Here is a 24,274-nt window from a genome sequence, read left to right as displayed (position 1 = left end):
TGGGTAAGACGCTCAAGGAAATTGAGGCTCAGGTGATCTTCAGTGGGATTCTACCTGTCCCTAGGAAGGGCGCCAAAGGGGTGAGAGGATCGTGATGGTTAATAGTTGGCTGAGGGAGTGGTGTTACAAGGAGGGCTTTGGGATGTATGGGCACTGGGAGGCTTTTGGGGACAGACAACTGTTCTCAAGGGATGGGCTCCACCTAAGTAGGGAAGGAAGTAGACTTCTAGGAGGGAGGCTGGCTAATCTGATTAAAAGAGCTTTAAACTAGACACTGGGAGAGGTCCTGGTGCTCCACGCCAAATTTTCATAGTGGGAGTGAGGACAACAAGATAACAGATATAGCGAGAGGGGGGCAGTTCAGGGTAAGGAAGGGTGGGGGGACCGATTCTAGATCTACAAGTCATACTGGAAGTACTGTGTCCCTCCCGAGTTGGGTAAAAGAGTGAGAGGAGCCCAACAGGAAAAATTAGGATGTTTGTTCACCAATGCGAAGCTTAGGTAACAAAATGGAGGAACTGGAGCTCCTGGTCCGGGAATTGAAACCGGATATCGTAGGAATAACAGAAACATGGTGGAACGGTAGCCATGACTGGAGTACAGGTATGGAAGGGTATGTGCTGTTTAGGAAAGACCGATGCAAAGGTAAAGGTGGGGAGTAGCACTGTATATCAATAATGAGGTAAAATGTAATGAGATAACTAGCGCTGCAATGGACAATAATGGTCACATTGGGGAAGAAAACTACCAGAGCCTCATCCAGGATAGTGATTGGGGTGTGCTATAGACCGCGGGATCTAGCTTAGAGATGGATAGGAGCTCTTTAATGTTTTTAAGGAGGTAAACACTAATAGGAACTGCTTGATCATGGGGACTTTAACTTCCCGGATATAGATTGGGAAACAAATGCTAGTAATAATAATAGGGCTCAGCTTTTCCTAGACGTGATAGCTAATGAATTCCTTCATCAAGTGGTTGCTGAATCGACGAGGGGATGCCATTTTAGATTTGATTTTGGTGAGAGGACCTTGTTGAGGACATTGTTGTAGGGGACAACCTGTGATCATGAGCTAATTCGTTTCCAAATAAATGGGAGGATAATCAATAGTGCATCTGAGACTAGGGTGTATGATTTCAAAAGGGCTAATTTTACTAAATTAAGGCGACTAGTTAGGAAGTGGACTGGGCTAACATATTTAGGGATCTAAGGGCAGATGACGCCTGGGGTTACTTCAAGTTGAAGTTGCAGGAGTTGTCAGAGGCATGTATCCGGCTCGTAGGTAGCAGTTTTAGACCGAGCTGGATGAGCAAGCGACTTAGAGGGGTCATTAAGAAAAAGCAGAAAGCGTACCAGGAGTGGAAAATGGGAGGGATCAGCAAGGAAACCTACCTTATTGAGGTCAGAGGGTGCAGGGAAGCTGTGAGAAAGGCAAAGTGGAGATGGATCTAGCGAAGGATTAAAACCAATAGCAAACGGTTTTTAGCCATATAAATAGGAAGAAAACCAAGAAAGAAGAAGTGGACCGCTTAAAACTTTAAATGGAGTGGAGATTAGGGATAATCTTGGAATGGCACAATATCTGAACGAATACTTTGCCTCTGTCTTTAATGAGGCTAATGAAGGGCTAAGGAATAGTGATAGAGGGACCGATGGGAATGAAGAGATGGGGGTAGACATTACGGTAGCTGAGGTAGAAGCCAAACTGGAACAGCTTAACGGAAGTAAATCGGGGGGCCCGGATAATCTTCATCCTAGAATATTAAACAATCTTTAATAAATCCCTAAATTCGGGATTGTACCGACTGACTGGAGATTAGCTAATGTAGTTCCTATATTCAAGAAGGGGAAAAAGTGACCCGGGAATTATAGGCCTGTTAGTCTAACATCTGTAGTATGCAAAGTCATGGAAAAATCTTAAAAGAGAATGGTTCCATGAGGCCGATGGCAACTGGGATAGATTACAGCATGGATTTACGAAGGTAGATCGTGCCAAACCAACTTGATCTCCTTCTTTGAGAGAGTAACAGATTTTTAGACAAGGGAAATGCGGTGGATCTCATATATCTGGATTTCAGTAGCATGAAGAATTACTGGTTAAATTGGAAAAGATGGAGATGTGAAAATCCAGAGGTGGATAAGGAGCTGGTTAAAGGGGAGACTGCAGAGGGTAGTATTGAAGGGGAACTGTCCGGTTGGAGGTTACCAGTGGAGTTCCTCAAGGCTCGGTTTTGGGTCCGATTTTATTCAATCTATTTATTGCTGACCTGGGAACCAAGAGTAGGAGTGGGCTGATAAAGTTTGCGGATGACACCAAGTTGGGAAGAGGATCGGGATATTCTCCAGGAGATTTGGATGACCTTGTAAACTGGAGTATTAGTAACAGGATGAAATTCAATAGTGAGAAGTGTAAGGTTATGCATTTAGGGATGTCTAACAAGAACTTTAGTTATAAGCTGGGGGAGGAGGAGAAGGACCTAGGAGTCCTGGTTGATCGCAAGATGACTATGAGTAGGCAATGTGATGTGGCTAATGCGGTCTTGGGTTGCATTAGGCGAGGTATTTCTAGTAGGGATAAGGAGGTGCTAGTCCCGTTATATATGAGACCTCATTTGGAGTATTGTGTGCAGTTTTGGTCTCCCATGTTTAAGAAGGATGAATTCAAACTAGAACAGGTACAAAGAAGGGCCACTAGAATGATCCGAGGAATGGAAGGCCTATGAAAGGAGACTTGAGGAGCTCGGTTTGTTTTCCTTAACCAAAAGAAGGATGAGAGGAGATATGATTACACTCTTTAAATATATCAGAGGGATAAATACCAGGAAGGAGAAGAATTATTTCAGCTCAGTGCTAATGTGCGGATATAAACTGTCAGTCAGGAAATTCAGGCTTGAAATTAGTTTCTAACCATCAGGAGTGCAATACTGGAACAGTCTACCGAGGGAAACAGAAGGACCTCCACGACTTTAAGATTAAGCTAGATAAGTTTATGGAGGATGGTATGATAGGATAACGGGCTTAGTCAATAGGTCAATTATGTGCCTGGTATGATGTAACCTTTTCCAGAGGGTTTGGCTGGAGAGTCTTGCCAGCATGCTCGGGGTTCAGCTGACCGCCATATTTGGGGTCGGGAAGGAATTTTCCTCCAGGGAAGATTGGCTATGGCCCTGGAGGTTTGCATGGGGCAGGGTTCACTTGCTAAGGAGTGGGTGGATCGGCTAATGTGGCCTGCATCTTGCAGGAGGTCAGACTAGATGATCATAATGGTCCCTTCTGATCTTGAATTCTATGATTCTATGATTCTATGATTCTATGATTGCTCCAATGCATTCCAGTTAGGTGTGAGTGGCGCCGCCATGGCGCTGAATATATATCCCAGCTCCTCAGTTCCTTCTTCAGCTGGAACTGTGGAGTGCTCTGTTAGTCCTCCACTAGCAGTTTCTCCGGTTTTCTTGTATATAGTTATTAGTTAGTTCATAGTTGGTTAGTTAGAATAGTAGTTAAGGAATTAGGAGGGGTCCTCCTTCCTTTTCGCCACGATTCCTGCCTCCGCTGTCTGGGGACAAGTGTCCAATTTGTGCTGCCTTTAAACCGCGGACCAGGAAAGAGCGAGACTCCAGGCTCAAGCAGATCCTGATGGAGTCGAATCAGGCTCGGCCCAGCCACTGTCAACTCTGGTGGTGCACGCCAGTGCATAGATCCGCAGCTCCGCGCCAGAAGAGCGCGCTGACAGAGGGCTGGGAAGCCAGCCATGATGCAGCGCCCAGGCACCGACGATCACGGTCTTCAGCTCACCATCTCGGCGACGATCAACACCTCGCCACCGCTCCCCATCTCGGTACACGGTCGGCCTCTAGAAGTCCTTCGGCACCGGCTCCTCTCGCAGAAGCACAACAGACATGGGTCACGCCAAGCATCGGTCGTGTCCCAGGGTGGAAGTGCAGCGGGCCTCAGGGCCCACAGCAGTGGGGTTTCTGGGTCCCTTGGGCACAGCAGGGCCCCACCATCACCGAGGTCCCTGCCCCATTGGTGGACGAACCACCTCCAGAGCCTACGGGCCAGGGCCTGTCGTCGGCCTCATCTAACAGCGGACCCGCCACCCATAGACTTAATCCATTAACCTCCGATTGCAGAGGTAGTTGAGAATCGGGTCAGAGGCTCCAGTCCGGTGGCGCACAATTCAGCGTAATGCCAATACCATCTGGCATACAGGATACGAGTATTTGTATACTCACCCGACTCCAGACTCCCCAGTCGGTAAATGATCGATGGACCTCTTAGGTCGGAAGATCTACTCGGCTGGAGGCCTGCAGCTACGCATAGCCAATCAATCGGCATTGCTGGCCAATGCTGCTCTCCTCTCCAAGTTTGCAGATCTTGTCCAGTTCACCGCCTCCATCCAGGCAGCGCCGATTCAGCAGACTCAGGAGCGAGGATTTCCTGGCTCCAATCCTCCACCTTGGCAGGTACAGTACTCTCTGCAGGACTTTCAGTCTCTCCATCGGATCCTACCCAGTTTAACATCGGACAGCTGGGTCCTGTCAGGGACCCTGCTCACGAGCAGGTCCTTCAACAAGAGATCGAGACTCTCCTAACCTTGGGTGCCATAGAGCAAGGGTTTCTATTCCCATTATTTCCTCATCCGGAGGCCTCCGTCCCATCCTGGACCTCCGAAGCTCAACCGGTACCTGATAAAACTCAAATTCCGCATGGTATCCCTGGGGACTATTATTCCTCCCTGGATCCGGGAGACTGGTTCGCCCGAGTGTTCACAAAGTGTATGGCGGTGGTGGTCCATCACGCCAGCTGGTAGCACACTCCTGGATTCCCAGTTGGCCAGGGCCTATCTTCGTGACAACTTATGCCGTGGCTGGCCTCATGGACTTGATTGTCACAGTCACACCCTCAATTGGTGGCTGATCCTCAGGTAGTCTGTGCAGGTGTCCCTCCATTACCTTGACCACAGATGCCTCGGACATGGGTTGGGGAGCGTGTCAGGCCGCTATGTCACCGTGATGACGGACAATACATCCGCGATGTTCTATGTCAACACCATTCACCTCCACTCAGAACACAATCAGCAGATCCTTCCGGAAGGATCACCTTCATCCTGATTGGAGGCAACATTGGTTCACCCTGCTGCTCGAGCTGTCCGTCCGAGAACCCATTCCTCTCCGGACCTTATCACACAAGACCATCTTACAGCCTGGTACCTGACTGGTTGACTAGCAATCCTGCTCGGAGAGCAGGAAACTCCACCTATCTAGCAAAGGCCACAACCCCTTTCTTATCCTGGACTACCTTTGGTCTCTTAAGGAGCAGGGCCTCGCGGTCTCCTCCTTAAGGGTTCACCTGGCATCTTTATCCCATATTTTCCAACCATATGGTCTCGCATGTTTCTCTGGGACTTAAACCTGGTGTTGGCCAAGCTCATGGGTCCACCGTTTGAGCCTCTGGCATCTTGCTCCTTGCTCCATCTGCCTTCCACATCTTCCTCCTGTGTTCTGGCCCATATTCCGCTCCAGGAGATATGCAGGGCAGCCACCTGGTCCAAAGATGCAGCCTTCCGCGGCGGCGCAGTACCTCACTCTGCGTCTCTCTCACCCCCACCGCAGGTAAGGCTTGGAACCTATTTAACTGAAATGCATGGAGCAATCAGGGATATATATTCAGCGCCAAGAACACCAGTTACTACAGGTGAGTAACCGTCTTTTCTAGGAGATTGGTCTATCTCCAATTATTACCTTAAGTTGGATTTGGTTAAACGAAATAAAAGCAAAATGCATTCTAAGCTGATTTTAACACTTTCAGTGCCCTTACAAACTTAGATGTTTCTCACCACAGGCTGGCTGGGTGCCCTTGAGCCACGCTCTCCCCTTTGATCAGCACTTCTGTCGCTTGGTGTGGTGTCCGTAGATGTAGGTGAAGAGAGAGAGTGAGCATGGCAAATGTCTCCCCCTTCTATCATGTCCTTTCTTCCCTCTTAGCTTTGCCTTCAGAGTCAGGTGAGCATCACCTCATCGCAGTCCCAAACTGACCAAGGGAAGGGGGGTGACTCCCTTGAGAGTCTAACAGATTTGTTTGTTGCTGCCTAGGCCAGTGTCCTTTGTTCCTGTGAGGCTGGGCTGGGTTTGTCCCATACCTGCCCTGATGAGGTGTGAACTGCCCCTCTGCTCTTGGAGAGTTTTTGCCTGGGTTTATTTTAAGACATGAGGATACATTTTCAGCCTCATAACTACATACATGAAATTATAACCTATAACATTACCATAACAACAATGCTCAGTGCATCGTGAGCCTTCTGAAGACATCTGACATGACAAACTTTGCACTGGATACCACACAATCATTTTATAAAGATGAACATGGGGGTGTAGGGTGTTTCTCCGAGGTACAGAGCATCACAACTACCCACTCCGATTAGGAGGCACTGGACTGCATTTTTGTAAGTGATGCTGCCTTCACCGCACCCAAGAAGCAGCTGGTGGACAGTTTTCCAAAAAGCCCCCAAACCCTCATGGCAGCATCCTTGACCTCATGTGTCCCTTGCGGGCTGACTGGGAGGAGATTTCTCTGTACGGATGGTGACTTTTCCACACTAAGGGGAACTCCCATGTTGGTGTTCTGCCACTGCAGCCACAGGGCAAGCTCTGCACACATCTCTAGGGACGTCTTTCACATCCTGAAGGTCTGCAGCTACTGTTGGTCATCCTGCTTCTGCATCACTGTCCTGTCTCATCAGGCAGTGAGAGTGGAGAGTCCAGACATGGTGCTTCACCAAGTGAAGCTGCTCCAGATACATGCCCTGCAAAAGTCATTGCTCAGTTTTAATCTCTTGCTTCTCCTCCACCGACAGAGTCCGAAGCTGCCGGGGCAAATAATTGAATCATAGAATATCAGGGTTGGAAGGGACCTCCGGAGGTATCTAGTCCAACCCCCTGCTCAAAGCAGGACCAAAACCAACTAAATCATCCCAGCCAGGGTTTTGTCAAGCCTGACCTTAAAAATCCATCTGGCTGGGTGACTCCAGATGCATGTGCATCATCCTGTTTGTACTGATGAGTGTCATGATCATGGTGCTCGGTAGCATGTCTTCCATACTGCCTCACACCAGTTAAAAAATGGTGTTGCCAAAATATGGCTGACTTATGGGATGCCAGGAGACAAATTATGGTTATTTGCTAGTTTGCCCCATTATTCCTGTAGGTTCCAGTAGAGATCCCAACGCTGCATCGTGAGACAAAACTCAGCGCAGGGTGGAGTGGTGGCGTTGCACCCTAGGATATCTGGCCAGAATGCTGCGCAGTGAATTGGAACAAGCACAGAGCTGTGTGAACACAATGATTAATAAGGGAAGTCCGCTAAGCTGCCATAACAAAGCGGTGTGGCTGCACTTCAGTTTAACAGAGCCAGTGTGCCCCACTCAGAGGAAAGAACCTAATCCGCGGTAACATTCCTGTGTAGATAAACCCTGAGGCACTGGGTGTGGTGTTTTGAGTGCGCTGCTGACACCCTGCTGTATGCTTCTCTCTCTCTCTTATCTGCCTCTGAGGTTCAGTACCTGGCCTTGCAAACTGAGCTCTGCTGGCTTTCGAGCAATGCCCCAGCCTGCCCCGACAGACACTGGATCGCCCTCTGTCTTTCCAGGCAAGGTGGAGAGCTGCAGGGATGCAGCCCGTGGACACTGTAGGAGAAACAGTCAGGCTGTGTCCTCATTAAGGCAGTCACATTCAGGGCCAGGCTACTAATTACTGGCTGGCTACTCCAGGCCTATAATCAGCCCCTTCACTTGGTCTGGGCAAATCAATACAGAGAGAAGGTACACGCTGGGATGTATTGTAGGTAGGTTTTGTCCCTAAACCAACACACGAAGTGACCTGGGGGCAACGTGCCATTTTGTATATGGTGTGGTGTGTCTCTCTTGTGTCTGCCTGCACTGTGCTGGGGGGTCAGGCCAGTGACCCTATAGGTCACACTGCAGAGGGCCAGGGGAGGTGCAGCTACACCCCGAGATCTGGGACCCTCCTGTCCGCGCTGAGCGATGCCAGTTGTGCAAGCAGAGAAGTCTGGTCTGGTCTGGTCACCGGGATGGGTAGGGCCGGGTAAGGGAACCCCGGGACAAGCCTCAAGGGGTGGTAACATCTGGCACCTCGGGAGGCGGCTGCCCAGGCTTAGGCGGGATGAGAGGTGCTGGGGAGCCCGAGCTCTATCCTGACAAAATGTTTGGGTGGCGAATCAATCCAGGGGCGTCCCCGGCAGAGCCATTACTGTGACTGATGCCCCAGCCTGTCCCGGGCCGAGCGGCCGGCGGGTCCTGGCCCGGCCCGGCCCAGCCCTGCGGGGGCCGCTCAGCTGCAGCGCGGGCGGCACGGAGCCGGGAGCCGGTCCGGCCCGGCCGGGGGCTGAGGCTGCCGGAGGGAGGCCCTGGCCCCGGCCCCTTCCCCTTCCCCTCCCCTGCGGGGGCCGGTCCCCGGAGCCGGCGCTGACGCGGGGCGAGGCGGGGGCGGTGCGTGACGCGGGTCCTGCTGCGGCGGCTGCCGGCGGGCCGGGCTCGGGAAGCGGCGGAGCCAGCAGCGGAGATCGGACCGGACCGAGCCGAGCCGAGCCGAGCCGCGCCGCGCCGGCCATGCAGCCGCTGCCGCCGCCCCGGGCACCCGCCGCCCCGCGCCGCTGAGCCGCGCCCGCCGCAGCCATGAACTTCCAGGCGGGGCCCGGGCAGAGCCCGCAGCAGCAGAGCCTGGCGGCGCCGGGCGGGCCGGGGCCGGGCTCCTCGGGGCAGCCGCAGGCCGGGCCGCCCCCGCCGCAGTTCGGCCTCTCCAACTCCGCCGCCATCCGCGCCGAGATCGGCCGCTTCGAGTCGGTGCATCCCAACATCTACGCGATCTACGACCTGATCGAGCGGGTGGAGGACCTGGGGCTGCAGAGCCAGATCCGGGAGCACGTCATCTCCATCGAGGGTGAGCCGGGCCGGGCCGGGCCGAGCCGAACCGAACCGAGCCGGGTCCGAGGGGGAGCGTGAGCCGGGCCGGGCCGAACCGAGCCGGGCCCGAGGGGGAGCGTGAGCCGGGCCGGGCCGAACCGAGCCGGGCCCGAGGGGGAGCGTGAGCCGGGCCGGGTCCGAGGGCGGGCCGGACCGAACCGAACCGGGTCGGGGAACGTGGTATCTCCTTTCTGTGCAGCCCTCTCAGGGGAGCATGGGCCAAACCAGGCCGGGGGCCACAGAGCCAGAGCCGGGGGGCTCAGAGCTGCGGTTGGGACCCTAGAGCCGGGGGACCCTAGAGCCGGGGGCCCCAGAGCTGCGGTTGGGGGTACAGAGCCAGGGGGCACAGAGCTGCGGTTGGGGGCACAGAGCCGGGGGGCCCCAGAGCCGGGGGGTATAGAGCTGGGGTTAGGCGGCCCCAGAGCCAGGGGGCCCCAGAGCTGCGGTTGGGGCCCCAGAGCCGGGGGGCCCCAGAGCCGGGGGGCACAGAGCTGGGGTTGGGGGTACAGAGCCAGGGGGCCCCAGAGCCGGGGGGCACAGAGCTGGGGTTGGGGGGCCCCAGAGCCGGGGGGCACAGAGCTGGGGTTGGGGGGCCCCAGAGCCAGGGGGCCCCAGAGCCGGGGGGCACAGAGCTGCGCTTGGGGGTACAGAGCCGGGGGGCGCATGGGCCGAACTGGCACTTGAGGCAGGGAGAGGCCAGTCAGGTCTGAGATCTTCTCAAGGAGGAGACTGAAGTAGCTGAGGAGGGACGGTGCCGGCCCCTGGGGACAGGCCTCGACCCCGGGCCGAGAACCAGGTCTCCAAGGGTTTGAGTTGGGAACAAATGCGCTGGGATTGGAGAGACTGGGCCGTGGGCAGGCCCCTCTCCCCCGACTGCCCCGGCCTCGCTGGGGCTGAGCTGAAAGCAGAGATGGTGGGGGTCAGGGAAGGGACTCCAGGGATGGGGTGCCTCGCGAACAGGGTCCAGTCTCGGCCGAGGAGGAGCTCAAATGGGACTGGGAGTCTGTGGGGAGCCCCGCTGGGTCTGGGGACTGGACCATGTTATGCTGGGGCCAGGGCTGGATTAACCTGCTGTGGGCCTGGCACCAAACACATTTGTGGGCCCCTGTAATGGGGTTCATGCTGCGCCCTTGGGCCTCCCTCTTCCGTGAGTCAGGGACACTCCAGTGTGGTGCAACACCCCTGCCCCTGAGTCTCAAAGGGTTTCTCACCACCAGTTCCCAACTCTATACAGGTTTCACAGCTAATTCGTCTACAACAGGCCTGGCCAGAAACAGACTAGGAGGTTCCCATCTCTGTCTGTGCCTGACCTTCCCCGCAGCCTTTATCGCCCCGGGTTAATGAGGCTGGCAGGTGCGGCCCTACCAGGCAGGCCCAGGATATTCACCCAGCCCCAATCCCTTCCCCTTGATTGGGGCTGGAGAGGCAGGAGCTGATTAAGGGCTTCTCCACCAGCCCCCTGCCACAGCCCCCGGGGGGGGGGCAATGGAGCATAGTGCGGGGGTTGGTCCCTGGAGCGAGGGGCCAGGGGCATGGCAGGGGCAGCCCTGCTCCGCCCAGTGTGAGGGCACTATTTACAAACGGGCAGTTGCCAGCCCTGTGCTGCCAGCATGTCCCTTCCCCTCAGGGGTGGGCCCATGTCATGCCACGCCCCTGCCCAACACCAGAACACCCCCTGATTCCCTAGGGCCAGAACCCTCCCCCAGATCCTGCCACAAATGCACAGCACCCTGCCTGCCCCACTCACAGCCCCACCACAACTGCCCAGCACCGCACCCAGCACCCCCACTCCCTCGTGCCCCAACACACACATCTTCCCCACCCCCTCACAGCCCAGCAGCACCCCCAGGCCCTCCAGAGACCCAGTCCCGGCCGCACTCACTGGGAGATCACTCTGTTTGCTGGGCTGAGCCGGCAGCGCAACAAGGGCTGGTCCCTCAGGACCCACTTGTCTGGAGGGGCCCAGGCAAGCCCCCCAACTGGCTGAGACTGGCCAGGCTTCTGCATCAGTGCCAGGTGGCTCAGCCCCAGGGGGTGGTGGGGCCCCGCAGGTGGTGGGAAGCAGAGGCTGCCCGGAGGCGGACTGGCAGGGCCTTAGCACAGTGCAAGCAGAGCAGGCTGCACGGGCCTGGCTCCGTGGTGCCCCTGGCACCACTGTAAACCCAGCACTGGTTGGGGCTCCTCAGGAAGGATGGGCCCCGGGTGGGGTGTGGTGCGGTGACAGCTGCTCGCCAGGGCGCATGGGGCAGCTGCTCAGAGCTCCCCTGCCGTCGGACTTGTTTCCGAAGGGCTTGTCTCCCTGACCGGGGACCGAGGGGGAGGGATGCTGGGTTCCTTTGGCCTTTGCACTGACTTGGCTTCACTCTCCAGAGACATTGGGACCGATTCCGGTGGCAACACTGGTTAATGCCCATTGATCTCAACTGTCTGATCTGCCATGGCGTGGGTGAGAGGGGTCAGACCCACTGGTGGTTTCTGCCGGGACTGGCTGCCCCTTGGCCCTGAGTCCTACGGCTGGATGTGGCTGGCGCACTTTGGCCTCTCTTTGGGGATGCTTGTCAGGCCCTTTCCCGGCCGGCTCTGTGCTGCCAGTGCTCAGAGGGTTGGGACCCACGAGTTCCCCTGAACTTGCCATTGGGAGGTGCAGGGAAATGTTTGGGTGTCTTGCCCATTCTTGCTGCCTTCATTTTGTGCCTGTCAGAATTGCTGCCTGTGTGTGTTTTGTCTCCTTCCCAAGGAGGCTCGTCAGCTCCTTGTTCTGCTGTGTTTGCAGCGTCTGATTAGACATGATCAAAGTCCCTTATAAAAGTGCGATCAGATCCTTCCTCTAAAGAGCTGCCTCCGCCTGCCCACTCAGCTTCCCCTGCCAGGCTGCTGCAGAAAATGGAGCCCCTGCTGCTGGGAGGGAGAGATGGTGTGTTTCTCTCCCTGGCGCTGCAGATAGGTTGTGATTAATCAATTACTAAACGTCACAGAGCCCCCCTGTGCTTCAGCCCTGGTGTTTATTAATGAGAGGAGACGATCTGATGTGAGACTCGTCTCCTGAGACCCCGGCTTTGCTTAGGGCGTGTGTATACTTGAGAGGGACTGGTGCCCTCTCTGCCGCTGCCCCCAGTAAGGGGCTGAGGGCTGGTGGAAGGGCCCATTGCCAGAGGGGGTTACTTGTGCCCTTACCAGCCAAAGGTTGGGGGAAGCCGCTGGTAACAGCGTGTCTTTCCCCAGAACAGAGCCTGCTATAGATTTACTGTTGGCGTCAGCCAGAACAGCCCCTCACAGTGAACCTGCGTTGGTGGCTCTGACCCCTCCTGCATGCAGATGGGATTAATTCCTCTGCCTGGGTGGCCAAAGTGGGTCAGATGGTTACAGATTTCTGTAATTGTGGGAGGACTGTTTGTGGACCTGGGCTCTTCTCACCTTCAGAGTCCCTGTGTCTCTTCTCTGTCCATTGCTCAGTTTAGATGGAAGTCCTCGTGGCCCTGTGCTGGCTGGGAAATGGGAGGCCCCCCAGACAGAAGGCTGAGAAAGGGGCACCGTTTGCCCGTGCGAAGTAGCCGTGGGTCTGTGGCGTGAGGTGGAGGGGAGAAGTTGGGGCTCTGGAGACCCGAGTGGTGCCATGGTGTGGTTGGGTGGATCCCTCCACTTTGGGACTGACCAGACGGGTGTGGTGTTCAACAGCACGTGCCTCTTGTTTGTTAATCCTGCAATGTCAGGTGGGGGGTGGGGGGCAGGAAGCTCAGATCCCCTGCAGGTATCTATTGGGTTTCCGGGAAACGGGGCGGGCGGAAGCCTGCCCCATGCTAACGGATCCCCCCCCCAGCCTAAGGGGAGGATCTACAGGGCCTCAGAAACCCACTAATTGCGGGGGACAACTAATAAAAGAACAGGGACAGGAGTGCGGTCAAAGGGTCATAAGAAGGGAGCCTGACGGGGACACTGAGCAGAGAACCCCGGACAGCGCCCACTGCTCCTCGAAGGCATCCAGGGAGGCAGCTCATTAGCAGCAATTGCCCTGGGTGTTTGTATCTGTGTTAATAAAAGCTCCTTTGAGCTAGCAGCTTTTGCCAGGGTTACTGCACGAGCAGGGCCGGCTCCAGGCACCAGCATGCCAAGCTGGTGCTTGGGGCGGCAATCTGCAAGGGGCGGCAGTCCTTGTGTTTTCGCCGCCCCAAGCAGTGCGCCGAATTGCGGCCGCGGACAGCGGGGGCAGTCCGTGTGCCTTTAGGGCGGCAGGCGCGTTTCTGCGGTGGCGGCAATTTGGCAGCAGCGTCTATGTTAGCTGTCTGCGTCGGCTTCAGCTAAACATAGAAGCTGCCGCCGAATTGCCACCGCCGCGGAAACGCACCTGCCACCCTAAAGGCCCCTGCCGTGGCGGCGGCAATTCGGCGTGCTGCTTGGGGCGGCGAAAACTATAGAGCCGGCCCTGTGCACGAGGCAGTGCATGGTCCAGTCTTTGCCCAGTTGGCACAGGCTCCAGTGGGGACGTGTGTGTGGGTCTGGTAGGGGGCAGGGGTAGGAGCTGCTTGTCTGTGTGCTCACAGGGGAAAGCAGGTGGCAATGGCTGTTTCCCAGGGGTGATTGCAAGAAGCCTGTATATCGGCCAGAAGCTGCGATGGCCAGGCGTGCATTTGCTGGACAGGTGCACTCAGCTAGCTGGTGCCCAATATGTTCCAGGCTTGTTTATCACTCCAGTGTTTGCAGCACATGCTGTCACAGCTGCTCTCCAGGAGGCTTGTGTATTACCAGCTGTGGGAGCTTGGTCCTAGGAACTGCATCAGAGCGCGCAAAGCTGACTGCAGGAATGGGGCGTGGGAGTGGCAGGGAGAGTCCGCATTGGGAGCTTGGCCATTGAGTTGTGTCTAGCAGGCGGGGGAGGCTGGGCAATGAGGCCATGCTCTGCCTGATTTTGACTGTGGGGATTCAGACCTCTGCCCACGAAGAGGCCCATTATTCTGCCTGAGGAATCTGCTGGAGCGTCTCATGTGCCGCTTGGTAGCACAGCTGTGGAACTGGTTCCCCCAGAGGCCCCAGGTCTGTATTGATTCTGCCTAGTGCCCCACCCTCCCCCCGATTCATTTAAATAAAGAAACTGTCCCGAGTATTGTCTTGAGTCAATCTAGGTTGCAGTTACTTGCGTCCTTGTCCAGCCTGAGCTCTGTCAGTGAGTTCCCAGCGTCGGTCCCAGGAGCTGGCAGCCTGGGTCTTGTGGGGGGACTGTGCAGCAGGGCCGGCTTTAGCAAGTGCGGGGCCCGATTCGTACTCACCCGGCGGCGCTCCGGGTCTTCGGCAGCACTCAAGGACCTGCTGCCGAAATGCCGCCGAAGACCCCCGGAGCGCCGCCGTGTGAGTAAAAATTAAACAGGCGCCGGCGCGGGGCCTGATTCCGGGGAATTGGGTGAATCAGCCTAAAGCCGGCCCTGCTGTGCAGTCCTCTAGCAAGGGACAGAGCTGCTCATCCTTCTGGCCTGAGGAGACCTGGTTTCAAATCTGCACCTGGTTCTGAGTGAGAAGAATTTGTCCACTTTACTAGTAGTAAATCGCTTCCAATAGTACTGTCAGTGTGCTGGGTTCTTCCCCTGTCCGCTGCCGCAGGAACTGAGGCTTGAAAGAGAGAGAAATAGGCAGATAAATCAAGGGTGGTGGGAAGGGGGCAACGCAGAGCTAGGCTGACAGATACTGGGGGAGCTGGCAGCAGCCCCTCTCATCAGCCTGCCCAAGGTGTGACTGCCTGAGAACTGGCCCACCTCCATTGGTGGCAGCAGATCTTTGGCTGTTCCCAGCAGGGGAGTCTCAGCTGGAGATGAGTCCTTGGCTTGCAGGGCCCATGACAATTTATCTAGGCTTGTCTGGGCTGTAAACTGTAGAAATTTGCCATTTCCCTGCTGTGGTGTGTGTTGTCACGACTTCGCTCTGGCATGTGTCCAACCCCTGAAGTTCTGCGGCTGGGCTGCTGCCACCAGTGCTCGCTGCTCTGGAAACCCAAATGCAGCCCAGCTGTAGCCAGAGCTGCTGGGGAGGAGAGCGCCAGGCTGGGCTGAGCTCCCACCCAGTCACCCCATAGCCTCGGGGGGCTATCTCCGCTCCCACGGATGGAGGACAGCTGGGCTAGGCTCCCCTTGTTTGACCCCCTTTACACAGAACTTGGGTCCAGCGGCCTGCCCCCGCTTGGGGCACAACAAGGGCCAAAACTCCTTGGAGCAAAGACACATCAGAATTGGGACTTGCTGCTTCTCCCAGCTGGGGTCAAGTGTGTCCCCTTCGCAGCTGCAAAGTCACCCCCCACCGAGGGGCTACGTGACCTGGGGCTGGAATGCAGCTCTCACTGGGGCGACCGCTGCTGCAGTACAGTGTCTGAGGTGCATGGCTCAAGAAGGAGGTTGATAAATTGCACTGGGTTCAGAGAAGAGCCAGGAGAATGATTTAAGGATTAGAGTGATAGATTCAAGATGGGATTTTTTCTAAAAGTTCTGCTCTAGTCCAAAGAGGAGCTAATTCAGGGACATCCTATGGCCGGTGTTGTGCAGGAGGTCAGACGAGATGATCACATTGAACATGAGAATGGTCAGATACGGTCAGATCAATGGTCTATCTAGCCCCGTACCTTGTTTTCTGACAATGGCCAGTCCCAGGTGCTACAGAGGGAATGAGCAGGTCAGGTCAGTTGTCGAGTGATCCATCCCCTGTTGTCCAGTCCCAGCATTTGTAGTCAGGGGCTAGAGACACCCAGAGCCTGGGGTTGTATCTCTGACCATCTTGGCTAATAGCCATTGTTGGACCTATCCTCCAGGAAGTTCTTTTTTGAACCCCTTTACACTTTTGGTCTTCACAGCATCCCCTGGTTACGAGTTTCACAGGTTGACTGTGCGTTGGGTGAAGAAATACTCCCTTGTGTTTGTGTTAAACCTGCTGCCTATTGGTGTCTTCTGGTCTTTGAACCTGGCAGATCCAAGGCCAGAAGGGACCATTGTGATCATCTAGTCTGACCTCTTATATAACAGACCATAGAACTTCCCAAAGATAATTCTGAGAGCATATCTTTAGAAAAACATTCAATCTTGATTTAAAAATGGTCAATGATGGAGAATCCACCATGACTCTTAGTAAGCTGTTCCAATGGTTAGTTACTCTCACTGTTAAAAATTTACACCTTACTTCCACCAGGAATATTCAGAGTTGTGATAATTAATGACCACAGATATTGGAATGGATATTGAACCTTTTGCTTCTGGGTTTAAGTCAGTTTCAAACTAGGAGCGATCACGCTGAGACCTATGCAAGGGGCACATTCCCCCCCCCCCCATTTACCACTGTGGGATTCCTACACCATCTTCTGCAGAATCTGGTGCTGAGCACTGTCAGAGAGGACACTGGGTTAGACGGACTTCCGGTCTGATCCAGTCTGGCAGGTCCACTGTTGGGGGGAGGGATAGCTCAGCGGTTTGAGCATTGGCCTGCTAAACCCAGCATTGTGAGTTCAATCCTTGAGGGGGCCACTTAGCGATCTGGGGCAAAAATCAGTACTTGGTCCTGCTAGTGAAGGCAGGGGGCTGGACTCAATGACCTTTCAGGGTCCCTTCCAGTTCTAGGAGATAGGTGTATATCTCCATATATTAAAATAGGGAAGATTGCTCCCAAACTGCATTCCCTAGATGATATGGAGATATACCAATCTCCTAGAACTGGAAGGGACCCTGAGAGGTCATTGAGTCCAGCCCCCTGCCTTCACTAGCAGGACCAAGTACCGATTTTGCCCCAGAGATCCCCAAATGGCCCCCGCAAGAATTGAACTCACAACCCTGGGTTTAGCAGGCCAATGCTCAAACCACTGAGCTGTCCCTCCCCTCAATTGTTCATTCACATCATGCAGGCTGTGCGGTGGTGCCAAAGCTTCCTAATTCAGAGCCTGCTGGGGACACATGGTGGGCGGGAGAGGTGGCGGCTGCCCCTGATATCCGTTGGTTTTACCTTTTTCCTTTTGTTACAAAGAATTAAGATATTCTGTCCAAAAATACGTTCAAAGAAAGCTGCTGGCTGGCTGCACACTTTGTTCCTGTGTCGGCCCAGCACATTATGTACACCGAGGTCTCCTGGCATTTGTCCATTCCCCCAACAAGCTCCTGTGTGCCCCGCTCTGAGCCCCCCCTCCCACTATTCCCTCATGCCAGGGGCTCTGTGTCCCCCAGACCTCCTTTCCCCTAATGCCAGGGGCTCTGTGCTCCACATTCTCTCCCTTTCCTTCTGTGCCCTCGCAATTGCTTTTCCCCTCCACCTTTCTTATTTCTTTCCTTTCTCTCTGGGAGAGAAATCATTTACAATGTCAACATTTTAAACCTGCATTGGGAGCTGAGATGGGGGTATTGTTCTGCTGGAGAGTGTTACTGGCAGCCATTGAGTGGTTCTTTGGCCTGTAGACAAGATGTAGACAGAGATGGTTGAACTTGTCAGGTGTGCTGACCGGATGTGCTCCTCATGTCCCTTTTCTGATTTTCATCAGAATCAGCAGAGTTCTTCCCAGAGCTGCTTAGAACATTCCGTGACATTTGCAGTTGTTCGAATGTGGAACTCAGAAGCTGTTGTGTTACATCAAACAGAAGTGCTGGCAAGCTGATGTATAACCTTGCAAATTTGGCCAGTTAAAGTTGCAAATTCACATGCTTGAAAATGAGGCTGCCCATACGCAAGGGAGCAGTGATGAGGTTGCCTGGGTCCCCCTGGCTTTCAGCTTTGCGTGTTGCAACTTTGGTTATGCTTACACTGCAATAAAATGCGTGCAGCTGGCTGTGTCAGCTGGGCTCTGGGACTCTCCCCCCTTGTGGCATCTCTGAGCCCGAACATCTATTCTGAGCTTTTGTAACTCCGCAGCCCAAGCCCCGTGAGCCAGAGGGAGCTGACACGAGCCAGTCACGGTGTTTGATTGCGGTATAGACAGACTCTTTCAGAATTGTCTTTCAACAGAATGTTTTGAATATAATTTCTTTGGAAAGAGGAAAAACGTAAAACCGAAATCATTCAGGTGCAACCGACTCAAGTTTCAGCTCTAACTGCTCTGCACTTCTGGAAGTCAGGTCCCAGAGTTCTCATGTTGGGCATCTGGAAAATGAGGAATGCACAGGAAGTGGCCGTCTGCTAAACTTTTGGCTAAGTGACTTGGCCAGCATCACATAGGAACTCTGTGGCAGAGGCAAGGTTAGACTCTAGTTCTCCTTGGTGGTATTCAGCTGCCTTAGCCACCAGGCCACCCATTCTCTTCCTGCAGCCCCTGCCTTATTCTCTATAGGCCTTCCAGCTTCCGAGCTGAATAAGGGAGAGGTCCTACAGATTCTTGTCTTACTCTCCTTGATTTATTCTCTTGGGGAAAAGTAGTAATTAAAGGGTTTGTCTACACGCAAAAAAAGACCCTGTGGTAGTGAGTCTCTGAGGCTGGATCAGCAGACTCGGGCTTGCGCTAGAGCTTCCTGCTTGGGCTGCAGTCTGGGCTCTGAAACCCGGCAGGGAAGGAGGGTTCCGAGTCCTGAGTCAGTTGACCTGGGCACTAGGACTCGCTGCCGTGGGTTTGGGGTTTTTGCAGGGCAGGCAGACCCAAAAGCTCTGCCACAAGGTATATGCAGAACAGGGCAGAATTAACAGTGAGGGAATTCACCACTGGAGCAGTTCCCTAGGGACGTGGGGATTCTCCCATCACGTGAGGGCTTTGCATTGAGCCGGGATGGCTTTCTAAAAGACGTGTCCTAGGTCGAGCCAAAGTTCTGGGCTTGATACAGAAATCACTGGGTGCAGGAGGCCAGACATGATGATCGAATGGTGCCTGCTGGCTTTAAACTCCTCGAGTGAAGGTTGCACAGGCCAGCACCCTCCCCATCAGCGCTTGAACCCTGGAAGTTCAGCACTTCAGCAGAGACTTTGGCCTCTGAGCGTGAGGGCGATGTTAGCTGGCAGCAGCAGAAAGAGGGTGCAGAGCACACTGAAATTGTGGGTTCCTTGTGTATGCGTATGCAGTGCTATGGAATGGTTAGGGTGTTGGGTGTGTTGCCAGCAGCTGTGGCATGGTGTGAGCCACGGGCAGGACATGGTAAGTTGCAATAGCTCTGGCAAACCTGCATAGCTTTTCAGCAGGCTTGAAAAAGGTACTTCCCTGACCTCAGGGATATCTCGCAGCGAGATTTCAGAGTCCTGCTGCAAACCATGGAGACACTAGAGCTCCTGGGAAAAAACAAGCTAAGAATTTTTATACTGCAGATCTTAGTGTCTTCATTATAAAGGGCTCTTCCCCCCTCCCCCCAACGTGTGTGATAGGTACGTGGTACCCGGGGTGACCTGGTGAGTAAGAAGTGCCTTGACACAGAGGAATTTTCAGGAGGGACTGGAATGTGCAGTCCTAGCAGAGGGTGGCCTGGAAGGCGTTTGTCTGAGACCCTGACAGATGGGTGCGTAAAGCTGGCATCGTGACTGGGGTTGGAGGAACAGGGCCAATGTGAGATAAAGGCTGCTAGCTAGCGAGGGACGGGGCTGCAGGGGTCAGCGAAGGGATGAAATGGGGGATAGTGTGGTCAGAATGAAGAGCCTGGAGACTGACCTTGGCAGCAGTGTTTTGTGTGCACCCAGGCCGGTGAGGGGAGGAGCCTGCAGTCTTCAGGACATGAGGTCATGAGGCCCTGGACAAGAGCCTTTGGGCTGGGGCTAGAGAGAGAGAGAGAGAGACCTTCCTGGCCCTGGCCCATGTGACTCGGCCCACCATCTGCCTGGCACTGAGCTGTTCTGCACAAACCCAGCACTGGAACGGGGTGAGCGGGATGGGCAGAGGCTCAGGGAAGGCTGAAGTAGAGCAGGGGACGCGGGAGTGGACTAGAGGTGAGAGCGGAGCTTGCACTGCGCTGACGCCTTCCGTCCCAAGGCTGGTGTCTCCGTGCTCTGCCCTTTCCCACAGACCCCAAGGTGGTTCACCTGCACGTTGCTTAGGGCTTTGTTGGTAAAGTGTTGGTTTGGAAACCGCTTCCCTCTGTCCTGCTGGAGGCTGGTGCACAGGCTGCCTCTGGAGGGAGCCTAGGGCTGAGCACGCTGGGCTGAGTGTGCATGGTGCTGCACAGTCCTTTTGTTTCTCTTGGGCAGGTGAGCTCTGAGCTGTGCCATAGTTCTTGGCCTCATCCCCAGCCGAGTCATGGATTTATAGTGTTTAAGGCCAGAAAGAACCATTAGACCATCTAGCCTGACCCATCCCAGGCCATTAAATCTCACCCAATTCCCCCTGTACTGAGCCCAGTCATTTCTGTTTGCGCTTGGCAAGCCCATCTGCCAGAAGGGCCCCAGTCACACTGAGAGCTGGAGAAATAGGGTGACCAGATGTCCCAATATTTGGGGCTTTGTCTTATATAGGTGCCTATTACCCCCCACCCCCTGTCCCAATTTTTCACACTTGCTGTCTGGTCACCCTATGGAGAAATGCTTGTTCCAGTAGCTAATCACCGTCACTGGCACATATTTGTGCCTTATTTCTCAGTTGAGTATGTCTGGCTTCAGCTTCCAGGCACTGGTTCTCATCCTGTCTGGCTCCACTAGATTACAGAGCCCTGGAGAACCTGGGCTTGTCTCCCCAGGGAGGTACTTATACACTGTAATCATGTCACCTCACTCGTCTTTTTGATAAACTCAGCAGATTCAGCACTTTCCGTCTCACCATAAGGCATTTTTTTCCAGCCCTCGCATCATTTTTGTGGCTCTTTTCTGCACCCTTTCCAATTTTTCAACAGCCTTGTAATGGGATGTGCATTTCTGGGGCTCAGGCTTGCAAGCAGAATATGGAGAAGGGCTGCCACCAGGTGAAGGCGCTTGTAGAGGAAAATGAATCTGAAGTTGACTGGGATTCCTCCCAGGTTTCTGTCCCTGGCTCTGGTGTGATGAGCTCCCTGGCTCAGCTGAATTGGCCTGGAGTAAATTATACCCTCGGGGAAGGGGAGAGTTCTGCTTAGCCAGCTTCTTTTCTGCTAATTCCCTGACCTTGGCAGAACTGTCCCGCTGGAGCCTTTACATTCCCAGGGCTTTAGAAACCACAGGGAGTGGCTGGAGGAGGTGAGCTAGGCAAGCGTCACTCAGGGGCTCTGCACACAGTCAGTGGTAGAGTCCTGGCTGGATCCTCTTTGGGAGAGTGGGCCTGGGAATCCTGGCATGTCCGTCACTCCTTGGGCAAATCAGGTGTTACTGTGGAGGCGACGAGTTCTTGGCTGTATATGCTGGAGCAGTGCAGGGACCCTGGAAAGGGGGAGCCGAAGGAAATGGCTTGACCAGCTGTTCGTTCTGACCCCCCCTTCTGTGCAGATGGGGCGGATTGGAGTCGTTAGAGCAAAGGAAGGAGCACAAGGCAGCAGCTCTGGGGTCACTTTTCTCTGGACATCTTCTGTCTTAGCGAAGAAGGATCCTTGATCTTGCAGGGTGCTGAGTGCCCCTGGCTTGCTTTGAAATCTATGGGAGGTGAGGATGCCCAGGACCTTGCAGAATTGACCCTGCCTTGAGAGGCCTGAACAGAAAGTGCTGGGTAAGGAGAGTGGTGGGCACTGGGAAGGGGTCTGGGTAAGGGGCAGATGGCTGGTGGCAGCTTGGGGCAGGGGGCAGGAGAGATGTGTGTACTTGGGGGCTGTGTGCTAGGGCAGACGCATGCTTCTCCTCCGTTGTACCAGCCTCGCCCCCGTGTAGACAGCGCTCTGTCGCTGGGAAGGCTTCTCCGGTCAGTGTAGGTGCCTCTGCTGACGGGAGAAGCCCCCTTTGGCGTAGGAGGCGCTCCGGCGACATGGCTGCTCCGCTGCCGTGGTTAGGTGTAGCCCTGCCCTCAGGCCTGGCAGGCCCAGCTCCCCCCGGGCCTGAGGCTGGGTGCTGTTGGGTTTGAGTGGCTTCCCAAGACGCCATAGCTGATGATAACGGGAGTGATAGAAATGCTGCGGCGACTAGAGGAAAGGGCCGGGGCGCTGTGGTCTCAGGCCTGCCTTTGTGTGCTGCTGTGCATTGTTGAGGATGTTTTTGTCTTACGTTGGTGGGACCCAGCCGCTGGTTCACGTCTCTGTGCGGGAACTTCAGGCTTGTGCAATGGTGCTCCAGACCCCCCTGCCCCCGGTTCAGTGCACTGTGCTGTGTGACATCCCCCACCCCTAGGCACTGACTCCGGGTGTGATCCAGGGCTGGAGCACCCACAGGAATAAAGCACCCACCAGCCACCTGCTGATCAGCTGTTTGGCGGTGGGTGGGAAGTGCTGGGGGGAGGGGACGGAGCAGAGGCAGGAAGAGGTGGCAGGAGGGTGGGGCACTGGGGGAGGGATCAGAGCGGAGGCGGGAAGAGGTGGGTCCCTTAGTCCCTGTCGGTGGGAAGGACCTGCCTCCGAATTGCCGCCGCTGCTTCATTTATTCTTCGGCGGTGGGTCCCCGAGTCCCTCTCGGAGAGAAGGACCTGCCGCTGAAGAATGGACGAAGCGGCGGCAGGTCCTTCCCTCCAAGAGGGACTCGGGGACCCGCCGGCGAAGAAGCGCTGGCGGTAGAGCTGTGCCCCTCCGCTTTGCGCTCCTGAGGCAAGTGCCTCACTCGCCTCGCCCTTGTTACCACCCTGCTCTCATGGGTCAGTAACTGGTTAAAAGACAAGAAACAAAGGGTCGGGATGAGTGGTCAGTTTTCAGAATGGCGAGAGGTAAATAGCGGTGTCCCCCGCAGATCTGTACGAGGACCACTGCTGTTCAACAGATTCATAAATGTTCTGGAAAAGGTGAGGAAGCAAAGTTTGTAGATGATCCAAAATCATTCAGAATAATTAAGTTCAAAGCAAATTGCAAAGAGCTAAAAAGGGATGTCACAGAACTGGGTGACTGGGCAACAAAATGGCAGATGAAATTCACTGTTGATAAATGCAAAGTAATGCACATTGGAAAACATCATCCCAACTATACATATAAAATGATGGGGTCTAAATTAGCTGTTACCACTCCAGAAAGAGATCTTGGAGTCATTGTGGATAGTTCTCCGAAAACATCCACTCGATGTGCAGCAACAGTCAAAAAAGGGAACAGAATGTTGGGAATCATTGGGAAAGAGATAGAAAATAAGACCGTAAATATCGTAATGCCACTATGTAAATCCATGGTACGCCCACGCCTTGAATACTGCCTGCAGTTCTGGTTACTCCACCCCAAAAAGATATCTTAGAAATGGAAAAGGTGCAGAGAAGGGCAACAAAAATGATTAGGGGTATGGAAGCGCTTCCATTCAAGGAGAGATTAAAAAGACTGGGACTGTTCAGTTTAGAAAAGAGACGACTAAGGGGGGATAGGATAGAGGTCTATAAAATCATGGCTGGTGTGGAGAAAGTGACTAAGGAAGTGCTGTTTACCCTTTCACATAAGGCAAGAACCAGGGGTCACCCATTGAAATTAATAGGCAGCAGGTTTAAAACAAATGAAAGGAAGTACTTCACCCAGCGCACAGTCAACCTGTGGAACTTGTTGCCAGGGGATGTTGTAAAGGCCAGAAGTATAACAGGGTACAAAAAAAAAATGAGATAAGTTTTTGGCAGATAGGTCCATCAGTGGCGATTAGCCGGGATGGGCAGGGATGCAACCCCATACTCTGAGTGTCCCTAGTCTCTGTTTGCCAGAAGCTGGGAATGGGCGACACGGGGATGGATCACTTGATGATTCCCTGCTCTGTTCATTCCCTCTGGGGCACCTGGGATTGGCCGCTGTCAGAAGACCTGATACTGGGCTAGATGGACCATTGGTCTGACCAGCCTGGCCGTTCTTATGTAACCCCACCGTTAATTCTCCCAATTCGATGACCGTTCCCTTTTGAAAACTGCTTCTTGAGATCTGTCAGTTAGCCGGATCTTGTTCCACTTAATGAATGCACTATTGATATCATGTAGTGCTGATTTTTTAATCAGACTGTCATGTGGTACGAAGTCAAAGGCCTGGAAAAGTCAAGTCTATTACATATATGCAGTTACTTTTATCAACCAAACTTGTAATCTCCTCAAAGAATGAAATAAGGTTTGTATGACAGATCTAGTTTTTATAAAACTATGCTGATTGACATTAATTATATTCCTGTTGTTGAATTTTTTATTGATTGAATCTCGTATTAGCTTTTCCAAGTTTTTTGCCCAGGATTGATGCCAGGTGAACCTGTGCCCTTTTTGAATGTTGGTTCAATGTTAGCACTCTTCCTGTCTTCTGAAATGTTTTTGGTATTCCAAGATTTAATAAAAATTAACATCAGTGGGCCAGAGATCTCCTGAGCCAACTTTTTAGGACACTTGCGTGCAAGTTATCTGG

At 54.1% G+C, this 24,274-nt stretch overlaps 1 protein-coding gene across 3 annotated transcripts in view; it reads left to right on the top strand.

The window, feature by feature from the left end:
• Positions 1-8,690: 8,690 nt before the first annotated feature.
• Positions 8,691-24,274, top strand: part of AGAP3 (ArfGAP with GTPase domain, ankyrin repeat and PH domain 3) — a 213,067-nt gene continuing 197,483 nt past the window's right edge. For all 3 annotated transcript variants that reach the window (XM_039523630.1, XM_039523629.1, XM_039523631.1), the window contains exon 1: positions 8,691-8,955. In XM_039523630.1, coding sequence (XP_039379564.1) covers positions 8,691-8,955 — 265 coding nt within the window. The remainder of the gene's footprint in view (positions 8,956-24,274) is intronic.

Source organism: Mauremys reevesii, linkage group 2 (genome assembly GCF_016161935.1).
Source record: "Mauremys reevesii isolate NIE-2019 linkage group 2, ASM1616193v1, whole genome shotgun sequence".
Lineage (NCBI taxonomy): Eukaryota > Metazoa > Chordata > Testudines > Geoemydidae > Mauremys > Mauremys reevesii.
Note: the sequence above shows the minus strand (reverse complement) of the source record. Positions and strands in the feature narration are given on the sequence as shown.